The sequence below is a fragment of the Oncorhynchus nerka genome, linkage group LG21 (assembly GCF_034236695.1).
Source record: "Oncorhynchus nerka isolate Pitt River linkage group LG21, Oner_Uvic_2.0, whole genome shotgun sequence".
Lineage (NCBI taxonomy): Eukaryota > Metazoa > Chordata > Actinopteri > Salmoniformes > Salmonidae > Oncorhynchus > Oncorhynchus nerka.
Window position 1 is genome coordinate 22231666 of NC_088416.1, and position 20016 is coordinate 22251681.

The 20016-nt window shown below is 44.7% G+C and overlaps 1 protein-coding gene across 1 annotated transcript in view; it reads right to left on the reverse strand.

Moving 5' to 3' along the window:
* Positions 1-20016, reverse strand: part of LOC115104087 (rho GTPase-activating protein 23-like) — a 48001-nt gene that overhangs the window by 23781 nt on the left and 4204 nt on the right. The window contains 5 exon segments of the mRNA XM_029625284.2: positions 898-952; positions 8810-8888; positions 9680-9766; positions 10130-10154; positions 13420-13617. Of these exon segments, the coding sequence (XP_029481144.2) occupies positions 898-952; positions 8810-8888; positions 9680-9766; positions 10130-10154; positions 13420-13617 (444 nt within the window).

Consider the following 20016-nt stretch of genomic DNA (forward strand, 5'->3'; position numbering starts at 1 on the left):
GTCTGTTTGCTTCCCACAGACACTAACACTCCCGCCGCTACGATTTTACCACTCTCTTTCCTTCTTTCTCGAGGTTATGTCTCAACTTCTTCTTTTACACTCCTCTTTTTGTCTCTCTCGCTGTTCTTTTCTGCTATCTGTCGAACTTACTTTCTTCTTCGTTCAGTATGCCGTCCTCAGACAAGCCTTTCCAAAGTCCCTCTTTCTCTCTCTCTCTCTCTCTCTCTCCCTCACTCTACCCTGTGGGAGGGTGGAAGGGGGCGTAACTAGTGCTGGTGATGTCACCATTGGAATGCAACCGATGCCCGTGGTGCAGTGAGGGGCAGAGTGAGAGGAGAGGAGGGTGGAGGAGTGGTAGTGGGGTTGAAGGAGGACAGTATTTGGAAGGGGAAAGAAAGGGTGCTTGGTGGGTAGGGGTTTGTGTGTGTGTGAGAGAGAGAGAGAAAGGCCCAAGTCGGGCGCCCAGGTCTGGGAGGTTGTGTCAGCATTCTTGCCCCTGGGTTGCTCCTCCTGGTCCAGAGGCTCTGCTCTGCATGTCTGGTCATGTGTGTAAGTGGTGGAGCAATTTATGGACTGAGGCTAAGTAAGTAAGTAAGTGTGTGTGTGTGTGTGTGTGTGTGTGTGTGTGTGTGTGTGTGTGTGTGTGTGTGTGTGTGTGTGTGTGTGTGTGTGTGTGTGTGTGTGTGTGTGTGTAGCTGCTTTTCATGTGACGCTTCTACAGAACTTTGGATAATAGCTTGAGAATTTCAACTCAAAGCAAAGGAATGACAAGAACGACTATATCCAAGATGTTATCTCTCCGTAGTATTAGTATTCTTAAATCAATTCATTTATCAGGAGAGAGTTGAGTATTTCTATTAGGGTGTAGTGTGGCAGAAATATCATACTCACACTTACCAGCTGCAGCACGTCTTCATCTTTTGGCATTATAGAGAGCTCCAACACACTCTCACTGTGGAGGGATCGAGAAGGAAGGCGAGAGGGACAAGGACGGGAGAGGGCAAAGAGAGGGGGAACCGAAGAGAGGGGAGAGAAGGAGGAAGGGGAGAAGGGAAAAAGGAACACAGATGGAACGATAGAAAAACAATTATAATTCCACATTTTTTCCCAAACTCATCGTGTTACAGTAAGAGAACACTTTCCCCCCAGTTGTGACGAAGGGTTTTGTTTTGCTTTGAGATGAGTTGATCAGCAACCATGTCACAGGAGACCCTGTTGACGATGACCCTGTTGACTCTACTGCTCTCAGTGGATGTGTTCTGGACACTCATTGAGCCAAGCTATTCCCTTTAGGAGGTTTGTACTCACACAAGTCAAGGAAGACTTTACACAACTGGAACATGTTCCACATTCCAGAATGATGCTGTACATACATAAAACATACATGTCTCGGACATAAACGACACCCACACATATGGTGCATTCGGAAGGTATTCAGACCCCTTGACTTTTTTTTACGTTGTTACATTACAGGCTTATTCTAAAAAGGATTAAATAAAACAAATGTTCCTCATCAGTCAACACACAATACCTCATAAATACAAAGTGACATTTTTGCAAATGTATAAAAAAAAACACTAACAGAAATGCATTATGTGCCAGTCCAGAATTCAGCCAATGTCAGATGGAGGATCTAAGGAAAGAGAACACGATGCTGAAATGTACTGTAGACTGTATTCATAGCAAGGTGGAGGTGGTGCAAAGGGAGAACAAACAACTTAACAACTTCAATGCGGAACAATCTAATATTCTCAGGGATACCGGAGAATGACAACAACAGAGGCTGTGAGGACACAGTCCGAGACTTTATGTCAACTCAACTGAAACTGCCCACGGATGTTGTGCGTAATGTCACTTCGTCCAGAGTCAATATAATGGGTAAGGCCTCTGGGGAATAGGCCACTGGCTATTATTGCATGTTTTGACAAATTTAAGCAAAAGGAAATGACGAAGAGCAGGTGCAGAGAACTCAGAAACACTGATTTTGGAATGAATGATCACTTCCCCACCGAGATCAATGAAAGGATATATTTTGCCCATCGTGAAGGAAAAGTGTTGCCTGAATCAACGAGTCTCCAGGGTGATGGATAAACTTTACATCAACGGGCAATTGTATCGGGACTCTAGAGTAACTCCCTGGCTATTTTAATTCAATGTTCAAATTGGAGTTTGTGTGTTGTAGTGTATTATAACAACTTCAACTATAATGAATACATGCTAATCAGTCAGGTTTCAAGACTAGTCATTCAACTGAGACTGCTCTTCTCTGTATCACGGAGGCGCTCCGCACTCCTAAAGCTAACTCTCTCTCCTCTGCTCTCATCCTTCTAGACCTATCGGCTGCCTTCGATACTGTGAACCATCAGATCCTCCTCTCCACCCTCTCCGAGTTGGGCATCTCCGGCGCGACCCACGCTTGGATTGCGTCCTACCTGACAGGTCGCTCCTACCAGGTGGCGTGGCGAGAATCTGTCTCCTCACCACGCGCTCTCACCACTGGCGTCCCCCAGGGCTCTGTTCTAGGCCCTCTCCTATTCTCGCTATACACCAAGTCACTTGGCTCTGTCATAACCTCACATGGTCTCTCCTATCATTGCTATGCAGACGACACACAATTAATCTTCTCCTTTCCCCTTCTGATGACCAGGTGGCGAATCGCATCTCTGCATGTCTGGCAGACATATCAGTGTGGATGACGGATCACCACCTCAAGCTGAACCTCGGCAGGACGGAGCTGCTCTTCCTCCCGGGAAGGACTGCCCGTTCCATGATCTCGCCATCACGGTTGACAACTCCATTGTGTCCTCCTCCCAGAGCGCTAAGAACCTTGGCGTGATCCTGGACAACACCCTGTCGTTCTCAACTAACATCAAGGCGGTGGCCCGTTCCTGTAGGTTCATGCTCTACAACATCCGCAGAGTACGACCCTGCCTCACACAGGAAGCGGCGCAGGTCCTAATCCAGGCACTTGTCATCTCCCGTCTGGATTACTGCAACTCGCTGTTGGCTGGGCTCCCTGCCTGTGCCATTAAACCCCTACAACTCATCCAGAACGCTGCAGCCCGTCTGGTGTTCAACCTTCCCAAGTTCTCTCACGTCACCCCGCTCCTCCGCTCTCTCCACTGGCTTCCAGTTGAAGCTCGCATCCGCTACAAGACCATGGTGCTTGCCTACGGAGCTGTGAGGGGAACGGCACCTCAGTACCTCCAGGCTCTGATCAGGCCCTACACCCAAACAAGGGCACTGCGTTCATCCACCTCTGGCCTGCTCGCCTTCCTACCACTGAGGAAGTACAGTTCCCGCGCAGCCCAGTCAAAACTGTTCGCTGCTCTGGCCCCCCAATGGTGGAACAAACTCCCTCACGACGCCAGGACAGCGGAGTCAATCACCACCTTCCGGAGACACCTGAAACCCCACCTCTTTAAGGAATACCTAGGATAGGATAAAGTAATCCTTCTCACCCCCCTTAAAAGATTTAGATGCACTATTGTAAAGTGGCTGTTCCACTGGATGTCTTAAGGTGAACGCACCAATTTGTAAGTCGCTCTGGATAAGAGCGTCTGCTAAATGACTTAAATGTAAATGTAATGCTCTATTGATCTCCACATGACAAGGAAAGGGCTGCATATAGGTTAATGTACAGTTGAAGGCGGAAGTTTACATACACTTAGGTTGGAGTCATTAAAACTTGTTTTTCAACCACTCCACAAATGTCTTGTTAACAAGCTATAGTTTTGTTTCGGTTAGGACTTCTACTTTGTGCATGTCACAAGTAATTTTTCCAACAATTGTTTACAGACAGATTATTTCACTTATAATTCACTGTATCACAATTCCAATCACAAACCGCCATAAAAAAGCCAGACTACGGTTTGCAACTGCACATGGGGACAAAGATTGTACTTTTTGGAGAAATGTCCTCTGGTCTGATGAAACAAAAATATAACTTTTTGGCCATAATGGCCATCGTTATGTTTGGAGGAAAAGGGGGAGGCTTACAAGCCGAAGAACACCATCCCAACCGTGAAGCAGGGGGGTGGCAGCATCATGTTGTGGGGGTGCTTTTCTACAGGAGGGACTGGTGCACTTCACAAAATAGATGGCATCATTGGGAGGGCAAATTATGTGGATATATTGAAGCATCATCTCAAGACATCAGTCAGGAAGTTAAAGCTTGGTCGCAAATGGGTCTTCCAAATGGACAATGACCCCAAGCATACTTCTAAAGTTGTGGCAAAATGGCTTAAGAACAACAAAGTCAAGGTATTGGAGTGGCCATCACAAAGCCCTGACCTCAACCGTATAGGAAATTTGTGGGCAGAACTGAAAAGGCATGTGTGAGCAAGGAGGCCTACAAACCTGACTCAGTTACACCAGCTCTGTCAGGAGGAATGGGCCAAAATTCACCCAACTTATTGTGGGAAGCTTGTGGAAGGCTACCCAAAACATTTGACCCAAGTTAAACAATTTAAAGGCAATGCTACCAAATACTATTTGAGAGTATGTAAACTTCTGACCCACTGGGAATGTGATGAAAAAAATAAAAGCTGAAATAAATAATTCTCTACTATTATTATGACATTTCACATTCTTAAAATAAAGTGGTGATCCTAACTGTCCTAAGGCAGGTCATTTTTACTAGGATTAAATGTCAGGAATTGTGAAATACAGAGTTTAAATGTATTTGGCTAAGGTGTATGTAACTGGTTTGAGACTTCTACTGTGAAGTGAGGTCGAATGAGAGCTGAATGGGTCAGGTGTCTGGCAGAGAGCCACACGCTGGTCACGCGCATTTCACATGAGAGCGACCTGCATTCCATTGCGTTTCTACAGACATAGGAATTCTCCGGTTGGAACGTTATTGAAGATTTATGATAAAAACATCCTAAAGATTGATTCTATACTTAGTTTGAAATATTTCTACGACCTGTAATATAACTTTTTGAACATTTCGTCCGACTTTCGGCTGGACCTGCACGCGTTTGGATTTGTGACTAAATGCCCTAACAAAAGTAGCTATTTGGACATAAATGATGGACATTATCGAACAAATCAAACATTTATTGTGGACCTAGGATTCCTGGGAGTGCATTCTGGATGAAGATCATCAAAGGTAAGTAAATATTTATAATGTTATTTCTGATTTCTGTTGACTCCAACATGGCGGATAAATGTATTTGTTTTCTGAGCGCTGTTCTCCGATTATTGCATGGTTTGCTTTTTCCGTAAAGCTTTTTTGAAATCTGACACAGTGGTTGCATTAAGGAGAAGTATAGCTATAAGTCCATGTGTAACACTTGTATTGTCATCAACATTTATGATGAGTATTTCTGTAAATTGATGTGGCTATGCAAAATCACTGGATGTTTTTGGAACTACTGAACGTAATGCGCCAATGTAAACTCAGATTCTTTTATATAAATATGAACTTTATCAAACAAAACATACATGTATTGTGTAACATGAAGTCCTATGAGTGTCATCTGATGAAGATTATCAAAGGTTAGTGATTCATTTTATCTCTATTTGTGCTTTTTGTGACTCCTATCTTTGGCTGGAAAAAGGACTGTGTTTTTTTGTGGCTTGGTGGTGACCTAACAATCGTTTGTGGTGCTTTCGCTGTAAAGCCTTTTTGAAATCAGACACTGTGGCTGGATTAACGAGAATTCTATCTTTAAAACGGTATAAGATACTTGTATGTTTGAGGAATTGTAATTATAAGATTTTTGTTGTTTTTAATTTGGCGCCCTGCACTTTCACTGGCTGTTGTCATATCGATCCCGTTAACGGGATTTCAGCCATAAGAAGGTTTTTAACTTGGTCAACATAAATAATATTCATATTTTGGCTTTGACCGAAACACATTTAGATGCATCTGTAAATGGGCAAATTAACATTCAAGGATATAGTCTACTGAGAAGGGACAGGAATAGGAATGGTAGGGGTGTAGCACTGTAAATTCAGAATCATATACCCTTTAAGAGGAGTGATGATCTTAATGTATGTCAAATAGAGGCACTATGGGCTCAAGTACATCTGCCTCACCAGGCAGCCATATTGGTAGGATGTGTGTATAAACCTCCTAGCTTTAAGGTGTCCTATCTGGATGACTTATGCACTGGGTTTGACCAGGCCACAGATAGCAACAGAGATGTATTTATCTTGGGTGATTTTAATATACATTTCAAGGATCATAATCATTCGAATAGAACTACATTGATGAGATATGCTGAGAACTGTGGTTTGAAACAAATGGTTAATGATACTACTAGATCATCAACTAAGTTGGGTCATCGTTCAGACACATGCATTGATCTGATTTTCTGTAATATACCATTGCAATGCTTAAAAGCCAGATCAATGCCAGTGGGCTGGACAGACCATAATATTGTGACCATAACCATGAACACCAAGGTTCCAAGGAAACCCCCAAGGATTGTGGTCAACAGACATTTTTAAACATTTAATCATGAGCTATTTCAAAATGATTTGGCTGCTGTAACCTGGGAGCTGATGTATCTAGAGGATGATTTAAATCACGCTACAGAATGTTTTATTGATTCGCTCACTGAGGTAATGGATCATCATGCATTGAATCTAAGAACAAATATTTTACAGCAATGCTTTTATTGATTGTAAAAATGATTCTAAAAAGGTATGGAATACAGTTAAGGGCTTACTTGGTACATCTATATCATCATGCCCATCTAGTGTGGAGGTTGACGGAAGAACAATAACAAAACCAGCTGACATTGCCAATCATTTTGCAGATTTTTTTTACAAAGACAATTAATTTACTGAGCAATAATGTAAACACACATTCTTCCAAACAAGCTATCGTCCAATGGATTGATGATCATATTATGAGCAACAAGACCTGCTCTTTTAGTCTACAAATGGTGTCAGTAGAGGAGGTGTTAAACGTATTGAAGTCATTACCTGATGGTAAATCTACAGGTTATGGTCTTATGGACAATTTTTTACTTCAGTATGCTGCTCCCCAGATTGCAGCTCCACTGAAATACATATTTATTTGGTCACTGGAACAGGGATGTTGGCAAATGTATGGAAGCATGCTAAACTGTGTTCTATTCCGAAAGACAGCAAAGAACCCATTACCCCAATTAGCTCCCTTCACTCAGTAAGATATTGGAGGGTATTGTGAGTAGACAAATATGGGAGTACATGGAAAAGAATGATCTGATTACATCCAATCAGTATACTTATCGCAAAAAACATTCCACTACCACTGCATTGGTTGACATGACTGACCAGTGGCTCAATGCTATGGATAATGGCAGGTTTGTAGGTGTAAAACAGCCAAACTCTATTCCCAACGGTATTCAGTTGGTAAGAGACAGATATTCAGTTAATACTAGGAACAGATTGTCCATAGATTGTGTTATCCAGACAGAAAAGAGAAATCGGCAAAATAACTTTTCGATTTAGAGCAATAAAGAAATGTAATCATTTAACTGAGCAAACTAGAAACCTTTCAATATATACATTTAAACAATACATTAAAACCATTTCAATATAATACATAGGAAAGTTGTGCTGGACTATGGTAGATGAAGAATCAATATATATGTTAGTGTATTATGTCTGTTTGTAACAGTGTGTTATATGTGAAAATGTGCTTGTATTATGTAGTATTATTGTATTTTAATGTTTAAGGACTCTTGGAAACTCCAAATTAGGACTAAAAGAGATCCAAATCAAATCAAATCTCTGCAGCACTCCACCAATCAGGCCTTTATGGTAGAGTGGCCAGACAAAAGACACTCCTCAGTAAAATGCACATGACAGCCCGCTTGGAGTTTGCCAAAAGGCACCTAAAGGACTCTCAGACCATGGAAAACAAGATTCTCTGCTCTGATGAACCAAGATTCTCTAGTCTGATGAAACCAAGATTGAACTATTTGGCCTGAATGCCAAGCATCACGTCTGGAGGAAACCTGGCACCATCCCTATGGTGAAGCATGGTGGTGGTGGCAGCATCATGCGGTGGAGATGTTTTTCAGCTGCAGGGACTGGGAGACTAGTCAGGATCGAGGGAAAGATGAACGGAGCAAAGTACAGAGATATCCTTAATGAAAACCTGCTCCAGAGAGCTCAGGACCTCAGACTGGGGTGAAGGTTCACCTTCCAACAGGACAACAACCCTAAGCACACAGTCAAGACAATGCAGGAGTGGCTTCGGGGCAAGTCTCTGAATGTCCTTGAGTGGCCCAGCCAGAGCCCGGACTTGAAAATCGCTGAAGAGACCTGAAAATAGCTGTGCAGTGATGCTCCCCATTCAGCCTGACAGAGCTTGAGGGGATCTGCAGAGAAGAATGGGAGAAGCTCCCCAAATACAGGTGTGCCAAGCTTGTAGCATCATACCCAAGAAGACTCGACGCTGTAATCGCTGCCAAAGGTGCTTCAACAAAATACTGAATAAATGGTCTGAATACTTATGTAAATGTTATATTTCAATATATTTTTTATTCACCCTCTGAATAGCACACACACACAATCCATGTCTCAAGTCTTAAAAATAATTATTTAATCGGTCTCCTCCCCTTTATCTAAACTGATTGACATGGATTGAACACATTTCTAAAAAAAACTTTATGGGTGTGTAGATTGATGAGGGGAAAAAAACTATTTAATCCATTTTAGAATAAGGCTGTAACGTAACAAAAATGTGGAAAAAGTCAAGGGGTCTGAATACTTTCCGAATGCATTTTACACACACACGCACACACACGCACACACACGCACACACACGCACACACACACGCACACGCAGTACAGTGGCTCTTACCTGTTCTGTATGAGGGCGATCACCTGGGAGTAAGTTTTCCCCAGGACACTCTCTCCATTCACCTTCACCAGCCGATCCCCTGCAACACACATACATACATATTTAAATCACAGTAGGACCAAACACTGCACAGATATTCAGTGATACACTCTCAATTACAAAATAAAAAGGGAGCAACCGCTCCACCCCCCAGACACAGGACACCAGCAGAGGGAGACCCCAGACCCAGACTTCCTGCTGGGGGATGGGTATGGGATGGCTGAGAGGGGAGTTTGGTAGGCACTGGGGATTTGTGTAAGGAAATATAAAACTATGTGCTTGCAGTAGGTGCTGTGAAGTCGGGAAGGACAAGGTGTCACCTAGGGGTTTGTCGTGTGTTGACATACCGGATCATAAGCCTGAGGCAAAATGCTTGTATCCGAGTCATTCGTTATGTGTTAGTGTGTGGATGTGTTTTGGTGGTGCAAGTGTGTGTGTGTGTTTGAGACTATGCGTATATATTCATATAGGAGTAATGGTTTAGCTTGGCTGGGCTGCAGGGAGAGGAATGCTGCCCAGCTTAGCCTGCAAGACACAACAGGAAATCGTTTGCTGGGTATTTGTCAGTCTGTGTCATTCTGTTCTCATCAGTATCATTACTAATTTCCTAAGACAATAATGCAACTTTAATGTGTGTGTGTTTTTGCTGAACATGGTCTGGTTAGTATCCTTGTTGAATCGTTGTCAGCACCTGACTCCCGCTCCCTCTCATCATCTATGTGTGATCATGTCTGATGCTCTTAGGTTTAATTCCATTGCAAATCAGACAGTTCCCGCACACACTCAATCTCCCGTCCCTCTCGTTCTCTTTCAGACAGACATTTTCCTTACCTGTACACAAGCCACCCTGGTGAGCGGGACCTCGCTCTCTCACATTCTTGACAAATATGGTGTCCATTGGCTCCAATCTACTTCTCCCTACATGGAACATGTAGTACGTTACTGTCACTTCATTCTTCAATTGATTAACTAGGAACTGGTGATAACTATTGAATACATCATTGCCCACTGGGCAAAGACGTCAATTCATCGTCTATTCAATGTTGGTTCAACCGAGTCTCTTTGAAATGACGTGGACACAAAGTTGATTCAACCAGTGTGAGTCTAGTGGGAATATACGATGCACATCAATATGACGTGAACATAAATACCGCCAATAATCCAACTGAGACTCAATAAAAGGACAACTCTATGCACAGGTCCAAGTGGCTCGAGTGGCGGTGACGTCATCGAGAGACCAGAGTCTAGTGGTGATGGTGTAGACGGAGGGAGGTGACTTACCCTTCCCATTCCCGTTCTCCTCGTCCTGTGAAGACAATGAAAAACCACATCAACACTGATATCCAGGCCCATACAGACAATGTTGCCCAGGGAACAAAGTGCCATGGCAACCTAAACACCTGTTCACAGAACGTCCACCTCTTTCCAGGAAACCAGAATGACACGGATATTAGGAAGGGTGGAGTTGGGTGAGGAAACAGCCATGACACCTTAAACTAGTGTACAACAGAAGTGTATCTCTGTGCACCACAGACACTGTGCATGAACAAGAGCTCAGGGGACACTCTGAGCGTTTGACAGCTTCCATTCACACTAACAACCGCACGTGCACACCAGAGGAGGCTGGTGGGGGGAGCTATAGGAGGATGGGCTCATTGTAACGGCTGGAATGGAATAAATGCAACAGTCTAACATATCCTCCTCTAGCTCCTCCCAACAGCCTCCTCTGGTGTGCACGTGCGTTATTTTGTGTGAATGGAAGCTGCCAAACGCTCATAGTCCCCTAAACTCTCGCTCATGCAGTGTCTGTCTCTTCGCAAAACAAATGGCAGTTCAACCTTGTAGCTCTTCTTTTACAAGCTGATTAGTATGTGAGGAGTGACTTCATTGGTATCCCAGCCAGGTCTCTCAGACAAACAGACCTGTTCTGGTTTATGAGCACCTAACGTTCAGCACACACACAGCAGAGACACTCAGACGGGTTTGACTGTCTGCAGGTGGTGATGTCATACACAGAGCCAAACACGTGTAGTTGTCTGCGTCAGACAGACGAGGGCAGCACTGAGCACACAGTCTGTCTATCATAGGTGCTGTTTGATAGGGTGATAGACTGATGTAGACGCGCACACGCAAGCACACACACACACACACACACACACTGAGCTGAGTGGACAGTTTGGGGTGAGTGAGGGGCAGGGTGGACTGACTGGCTCCTGCCTGGCTTTAGGCAGAGCTGAGTGGGCTCATTCCTGACTCCACAGACAATAGTGTGGGTTTATGGCCAGAGAAAAGAGGGCTGCCGCCCCAGAATAGAGCCAGGAGCCAGGGACGCTCCCCAGCTGAGCTGACCACCCCTGTCTGGACACACGCGGGCCTGGGGTGGGGCTGAGGACCGAGAGATGGAGGTGTACTATCCTCATCTCTACATCTCTCTCAGATGATCTCTCTCCCTGTGGATATAGATGTCGGGTTAGGGACAGCTGTCATGCATGCACTGCTATCTCCGTTTGGACAATCATCAGGCATGTGTCCATGATGAAGGGAGTCACATCATACAGGTCTTTGATGGGGCCCTAAATGAGGGGCAGTCACCCCTGAGGCCCCTTCAGATGGGTAGGGACAGAGGGCTGGTTTCTCTGTGCCACTCGCTGCCCCTCAAAGCAGCATGTGACCCTGGGGACAGGACAGTGCAGGCAGCAGTGGGCCCATTGTCCGTGGTGGTCCTGGTAGAGGGCATGGCACTGTCGGTCCAGGCTGGGGGTAATGTGAGAGTGGTACCAGGCAGGCCAGGACAACAGAGCCTATTGACACTGGGTGTCTCTCAAATGGCACCCTATTCCTTTATAGTGCACTACTTTTAACCAGGGCCCGTTGGGCTGTGGTCTAAAGTAGTACACTATATAGGGAATAGGGTCCCATTTTTTTGGAACGCACCCACTGTGTCCTGTCCTTACTGCAGCTGCTGGGCTGGGGGCTGAAGGGGGGAGGGGGTTCATCATAATAGGGCCCTTGTTTCGGCTGGCTGTAACCCCCCCCCCCCCCTGTCCCCCTCCCCGTCCCTCTATTTCACATCTGTAGCTCTGTCTTCCCCCACACCTCAGAGAACAAAACAAAAACACCCACCGGGGAGATTCTTTTTCTGAGGAGATTGTTATCTATGATGCTGAATGGCTGCATAGTTAAGACAGAACATATATTTCAGTAAAACACGGTTGCTGCCCCTGTACCGTTTCTTACAGCAGTGCCCTCCTTTTGGAAAAAGGAAACACGGGCAGTGGTAGCTTTGTCTGTCCACAGACGGTAAAACAGGCTGCCAATGGCACTCTCTCTCTCTCTCCTTAAATCGGTCATACAGGAAGGAGTATGGAGGTTGTGTATCACCGGAGTTGCATCCCCTTCTGTCCTTCGCTTGTTTATCCATCTCTACTCTAATGACATGGCTCTTCTTATGGTATCCATCTGTCTATGTCCCTAATCTGATTAACTCATATGAGTCTACCCCAACACTTTAATTGGCTATGCTTGTTCAGTCCCTGCATTTAATTGGCTATGCTTGGCTCCCCCCCCCCCCCATTGTGTCCTGATTCTCTTGACCTTACTGCTCCTATGTTCGGATCGACCTACGACCTTCCTGCCCTGTGATCTGATTGGTCCCGTCTTACTGCCCCCTTACAGCTCCAGTGATCTGATTGACTCCGCCTAGCTGCCCGTGTGATATGATTGGCTCAGTCTTAAAGGGATAATCCACCCTAGAGATGAAATGTGACGTGATACTTCATCAAGATACGGTTCTCATCACTGGAGAGGAGAACCTTTCATAACATGCACCGTCTCTTTAATATATTTTCTTCCTTCAACTACCATGGCACCAACCTGTTTTCTCCTCTAGTCTCCCTGCGAGTTGCCATAGCAGCCAGACTCGCACAGCTTTCAGCTAGAAAAGCCATCTCTACCAGGTCGAACACGGTGATATTGTAACTCCTAAATAAAGCAACACCTCACGGCACAACGCCTCTCCCCTATTTGACCTAGATAGTTTGTGTGTATGTACTGATATGTAGACTACGTATGCCCCATGTTTAAATGGATGTAGTTCTGTCCTTGAGCTGTTCTTGTCTATTCATGTTCTGTATTATGTCTTGTTTCATGTTTTGTGTGGACCCCAGGAAGAATAGCTGCTGCTTTCGCAACAGATAATGGGAATCCTAATAAAATGCCAAAATTGATAGTGCAGTTTGTTTCTGGGATTTTACAACTAGCTACTGTAACTAACTTTACATGCTGATATTGACTTTGGTATTATGGTGTGTAGCAATTTTTTCTAGCTAGCTGCCTAGCTAGCCAGCCAGCCTTTCTGGAGAGAGCATTGCATTATGGGTTTTGTAGGCGACTTGATCTCTGCAGATTTCGACAAGTATAATTTTTTTCCTTCCTAATTTGTTATACATTTTTCCTCACAACATATGTTGCGATTAGATATTAGCGTTATTTAACAATGTAAATCAGGAATTTGTAGATTTGAGTGGATTACTCTTTTTAAAGCCCTATGTTGTCTTGTCCAGTGGTGGTACCTTGAGGCTGGTGTGCAGGGCAGACTCTGGTGGGTAGACGATGAAGTGGCGCAGCGTGAAGCCGAAGCCCTGTGAGTTCTTCTGGAGTAGTAGCGTCCGGGGGCCTTGCCAGCCAACGCCGACGCCCTCTCCTCGCGCCCCCATCGCAGGCCGAGGATTGTCGCCTGCCGAGGAGAGCCCATCTCTCCACCCCTTTGCCTGTTGAACAGAGAGAGAATAAAAACATGTGAGACTCAGCTAATATCCCCAAAACAATCACTTATGTCACCCCTCCAACGGTCAACACTCCATTAGTATTTAACCAGTTCCTCCTTCCACCAAGTATTCCCAGGAAAAAGTTTCAGAACTTTATGGAACTGGCACAGATCCATGCTATATTTGGAGCCATAACAACAAGAGAAACCCCAGAGTGACATCACCATTTAATGGGCTGCTGGTTACTTCATTAGAGTCTTCCCCTGCAGGCAGGAATAGGAATGTGTCTGTTTTTGTCCTGGGAGACTGGCGGACATGTGTGTGTGTGTGTGTGTGTGTGTGTGTGTGTGTGTGTGTGTGTGTGTGTGTGTGTATCCAAATGTTTTAATGCTAGTATGAGGAGAGGTGAGCACGGCTGGCCCATAGGGCCAGGCAGTCCCCACATGGCACCCAGCACCACAACAATGTCCCATAAACCACTAGGGGGTCCTGGGGGGTTACCGCTGTCAGGAAGAGCCCAAGTCTAGACGGTGTGGAGCGGGGGGGGTTACATTCCTAGCACACTCAGGAATGCTCAGGATGGAACTCTAGACAATTAAGGAATGCCTGTAACCAATCAGGTTTGACCTTGGTCAGGTCATAGTGCACCAGAGTGCTGTGAAAGGGTCAGGGTGATTCAGAGTAGATTTCCACTCATTTTCCCCAAAGAAGGAAAATACCAAACATGACAGATACATGCGAGAACTAACACTTTGATGCTGCTGCCACAACCCACATTTCAAACACAACCACTTGACCAAACAGGGATGGGAGGGAGACACAGCCTTCCTAAATGTAGATTAGCTTGTTTGGTCAAAATACCTATTGACTCTTCTCTATGGAAGAACAGTTACTTAATTGTACCGGTGTCTCTCCTCCTGACTCTCCACTCTGAGTGTGTGTGTGTGTGTGTGTGTGTTAGCACTTTATACTCGTACCAGTATACGGGTTGAAAATGGCAGATTTGACCACTGATAAGCGCCTATATTGGAATGCAGTGGCTGTACCATAACAAGCTATACATGACATCAGAGCCCAGGGTCTCCACTTCACATCGCTTTAAGGGTTTTGACTGTCAGACGTTCTGAACTACGTGCGCCACGTGATGAAGTCTCTCCCGCTAATTGGGCAACTTTTGCAAATGTTGTTGTCGTCTGAATGAGGGAAGTGCTGTAAATGAAGAGGTCCCGATGTATTTCGAAAGATGAGAGGTTGAAAGTTATAATAAATACCGTTTTGGCGTCATACAAGCAAGACAAAACACCCGTAGGTCCAAATGTGCACTTCACATTTCCATTTGGGATTTATAATGGACCATTTTTGGATTGCGTAAACAACGGTAATTGTGGGATCGTGGGGATGCAGGGTTGTGTTCCAAAAAAAAAAATACAAGTGTACTTGCTCTAGTTCCTCAACAGCACAGCTAGGAGAGCTTAAAAAAAACACTTTATAGTTGAAGACTGTTCTTTGAGTCATAAAATGGCATTAAAATTACTTTGGAACTGTGCACACTTTGAAGTGGTGTGTGGCCACTTGGAGACACCAGTTGGTCCTCTCACTCAAACCCTTGCAATCTTATGTTGTACCTACCCCACATTCTCTAAGAATATTCTTATCATGTTACTGAATGTATTCAGAGTATTATCAGATTTCGTTATCAACAAATGTGGGAAAAAGTACATTAAATGTAAAATGCACATAAAATCAATAGTGTAATGTTTGTATTCAGTCTTGTGTCAGACGAATGGTTCTCACCTTTAGCCTAATAATGTTCCCATAATCTCCAAACTGTTCCCTTTTATTTGCTACCATGGTTATGCATATGCTTTTCATATTTCTTCTGTAAAAACATGTCAATGTATCCCTATTCATATAGGTTAGTTCCCATGTGTGGAAGGGGTTAACCCCCAACACAAACCCTATACAGTGGCGTGCGAAAGTATTCACCCCCTTGGCATTTTTCCTATTTTGTTGCCTTACAACCTGGAATTAAAATAGATTTGGGGGGGGGTTGTATCATTTGATTCCCACAACATACCTACCACTTTGAAGATGCAAAAAAAATGTTTTGTGTGAAACAAACAAGAAATAAGACAAAAAAACTGAAAACATGAGCGTGCATAACTGTTCCCCCCCAAAGTTAATACTTTGCAGAACCACCTTTTGCAGCAATTACAGCTGCAAATCTCTTGGGTTATGTCTCTATAAACTTGGCACATCTAGGCACTGGGATTTTTGCCCATTCTTCAATAAAAAAACTGCTCCAGCTCCTTCAAGTTGGATGGGTTCTGCTGGTGTACAACAATCTTTAAGTCATACCACAGATTCTCAATTGGATTGAGGTCTGGGCTTTGACTAGGCCATTCCAAGACATTTAATGTTTCCTCTTAAACCACTCGAGTGTTGCTTTAGCAGTATTCTTAGAGACATTGTCCTGCTGGAAGGTGAACCTCCGTCCCAGTCTCAAATTTCTTGAAGACTGAAACAGTTTATCCTCAAGAATTTCCCTGTATTTAGCGCCATCCATCATTCCTCCAATTCTGACCAGTTTCCCAGTCCCTGCCGCTGAAAAACATATCCACAGCATGATGCTGCCACCACCATGCTTCCCTGTGGGGATGTTGTTCTCGGGGTGATGAGAGGTGTTGGGTTTGCACCAGACATAGCGTTTTCCTTGATGGCCAAAAAGCTAAATTGTCATCTCATCTGACCAGAGAACCTTCTTCCATATGTTTGGGGAGTCTCCCACATGCCTTTTGGCGAACACCAAACGTGTTTTCTTATTTTCTTTCTTACGGCAATGGCTTTTTTTCTGGCCACTCTTCCATAAAGCCCAGCTCTGTGGAGTGTATGGCTTAAAATTGTCCTATGGACAGATACTCCCATCTCCGCTGTGGAGCTTTGCAGCACCTTCGGGGTTATCTTTGGTCTCTTTGTCGCCTCTGATTAATGCCCTCCTTGCCTGGTCCGTGAGTTTGGTGGGCAGCCCTCTCTTGGCAGGTTTGTTGTGGTGCCATATTCTTTCCATTTTATAATAATGGATTTAAATGGTGCTCCGTGGGATGTTCAAAGTTTCAGATATTTTTTATAACCCAATCCCGATCTGTACTTCTCCATAACTTTGTCCCTGACCTGTTTGGAGAGCTCCTTTGTCTTCATGGTGCCGCTTGCTTGGTGGTGCCCCTTGCTTAGTGGTGTTGCAGAATCTGGGGCCTTTCAGAACAGGTGTATATATACTGTGATCATGTGACAGATCATGTGACACTTAGATTGTACACAGGTGGACATTATTTAACTAATTATGTGACTTCTGAAGGTAATTGGTTGCACAAGATATTATTTAGGGTCTTCATAGCAAAGGGTGTGAATGCATATGCACGCACCACTTTTCCGTTAATTTTGGGGGGGAATTGTTTTAAACAAGTTATTTTTTACTTTCACTTCACCAATTTAGACTATTTTGTGTATGTCCATTACATGAAATCCAAATAAAAATCCATTTAAATTACAGGTTGCAATGCAACAAAATAGGAAAAATGCCAAGGGGGGTGAATACTTTTGGAAGGCACCGTATTTCCCTTCCTGTGCCCCCTCCCCCCTCCACACACTCTGACCTCGCAGGGCCAATCACCCGGCCCGCTCAACAACAGGAAGTGGCAGGCTGGGGACAGGAAATATGGTACCGTAGAGGAGGGATAACCAGGCATACAGAGCACCCAGAAATAAAAAACCACAGGGGGTCAGCTCTCTCAATATCCCTTGTGTCTACAATACAGTACCTCTCTCCTCTGTTCTTCCTACCATTCTACCGCTCTCCCTTCTCCTCCCTTCCACCATCATCACATATACATTCTTGCCATATGATCCAGCTGGAGTGACCTTTACAACACATCCTCTCTTTGTCCTCCTCTCCTCTTTCCCGCTCGATGCACAGCTCTCCATATAGCCGCTGATGTAACCGTGTGCTCACCGTTTCACAATGCCCAAGAAATTCTCACATGAACAGACGAGAGGCATGAGAATAACATGAGAATAACAAGGGAGAACGTTTAAATGAGAGATGCATGAAAGTGGGGGGGGGGAAGACAAGGGAGGAAAATAAAGGGAGAGTGAAAATGAAAGAGTAGGCTTAAGATCTGAAGAGAGAAAGAAAGAGACTAGCCAGAGGGAATTCCACAGAGGGAGCGGTTGGATTGAGACATGTTGAAACACATACTGACGGGGCCTGGCAAGGAGGGGGGTGAGGAGAGCGAGGGAAAGAAGAGAATGATAGAGAGAGGGAAGGAGCGAGTGGAGAGGAATGGAGTGAGAGCAGGCTGGGCCAAGTGCGAGACAGGTTCCAGCACGCTGGTTTTAACCGCACAGCCCCTCCCGGCGCTCGGAATACCAAACCCTGTGATTACCCCAAACACACAGAGACTGGAGCTCTGGGCCAGAGATGATTCCCACTGCCTGTCAGCCTGCCTGCCTGTCCCTGAGTGTGTGGGACGTCTGTGACTGCCTGGCTATTCTCCACTACCCCCCCTCCCCCCGACCCCACTAGTCTCCATCTAACTACAGTAGGTTACACTCCAGACTCTAGGTTACACTCCAGACTCTAGGTTACACTCCAGACTCTAGGTTACACTCCAGACTCTAGGTTACACTCCAGACTCTAGGTTACACTCCAGACTCTAGGTTACACTCCAGACATGAGATCTAACAACATTGGTTAAACTTACATCTGTCTCTCAGCTTATGTAAAACCAGACTGTATTTAGGCTACACCTGATAGTCTAGTCTGGACTCTCCTTTCCATGGCCACTCTCTCACCAACCTTCTAGATGAGGAAACCTTTCTCCAGTCTAGCCAATCCAAAAGGGGAACATTTGGCATTTCAGACGACTGGCATTTCACTCTGCAAGTTCTCTGAAATGCCTAGATATCTCAAATCAAATCAAAGTGTATTGGCCGTGTACACAGATCTGCAGATGCTATCGCAAATGCTTGTGCTTCTAGCGCCAACAGTGCAGTAATACCTAGCAATAATACAGAAATACACAATTAATTCAGAAAAATAAAGAAATTAAGATATCAGAATGAGCAATGTCAGCGACAAGAATATAAATATATATACATATGTATACAAATGTACTGCATATACATCTAGTGGTGTGTAAAGACAGTATGGACAGTATATGAACAGAAAATGTGTGTACAGCAGTAGTTATATAGTAGGACAAGCTCACATGAATAGGCTAATCGTGATATGCAAATTAAGCCACATGCCATTAATTAGGCTAATTATCACATCTACAGGCACCATAATGAAAACTCTTATTAAAATGCCACATGGGGCCCCCAGGAAACCATACACAATATTTCCCATCATTCCTATTAGTCTATATAACCACATCCACGTTGTTTTCTATTGTGGTGGGTAGCAGACAGGTGTCCAACTCTCCACGACATCAAATCAAACTTTATTACTCACATGCGCCGAATACAACAGGTGTAGTAGACCTTACAGTGAAATGCTTACTTACGAGCCCCTAACCAACAATGCAGTTTAAAAAAATACGGATAAGAATAAGAAATAAAAGTAACAAGTCATTAAAGAGCAGCAGTAAAATACAATAGCGAGGTTATATACAGGGGAAACCGGTACAGAGTCAAAGTGCGGGGGCACCGATTAGTTGAGGTAATATGTACATGTAGGTAGAGTTATTAAAGTGACTATGCATAGAAGATAACAACAGAGAGTAGCAGCCGTGTAAAAGAGGGGGAGGGGGGGTGCAGATAGTCTGGGTAGCCATTTGATTAGACGTTCAGGAGTCTTATGGCTTGGAGGTAGAAGCTGTTTATAGAAGCCTCTTGGACCTAGACTTGGTGCTCCGGTACCGCTTGCCGTGCGGTAGCAGAGAGAACAGTCTATGACTAGGGTGCCTGGAGTCTTTGACCATTTTTAGGGCCTTCCTCTGACACAGCCTGGTATAGAGGGACTGGATGGCAGGAAGCTTGGCCCCAGTGATGTACTGGCCCGTTCGCACTACCCTCTGTAGTGCCTTGTGGTCGGAGGCCGAGCAGTTGCCATACCAGGCAGTGATGCAACCAGTCAAGATGCTCTCAATGGTGCAGCTGTAGAACCCTTTGAGGATCTGAGGGCCCATGGCAAATATTTTCAGTCTCCTGAGGAGGAATACGTTTTGTCGTGCCCTCTTCATGACTGTCTTGGTGTGCTTGGACCATGTTAGCTTGTTGGTGATGTGGACACCAAGGAACTTGAAGCTCTCAACCTGCTCCACTACAGCCCCATTGATGAGAATGGGGGCGTGCTCGGTACTCTTTTTCCTGCAGTTCACAATCATCTCCTTTGTCTTGATC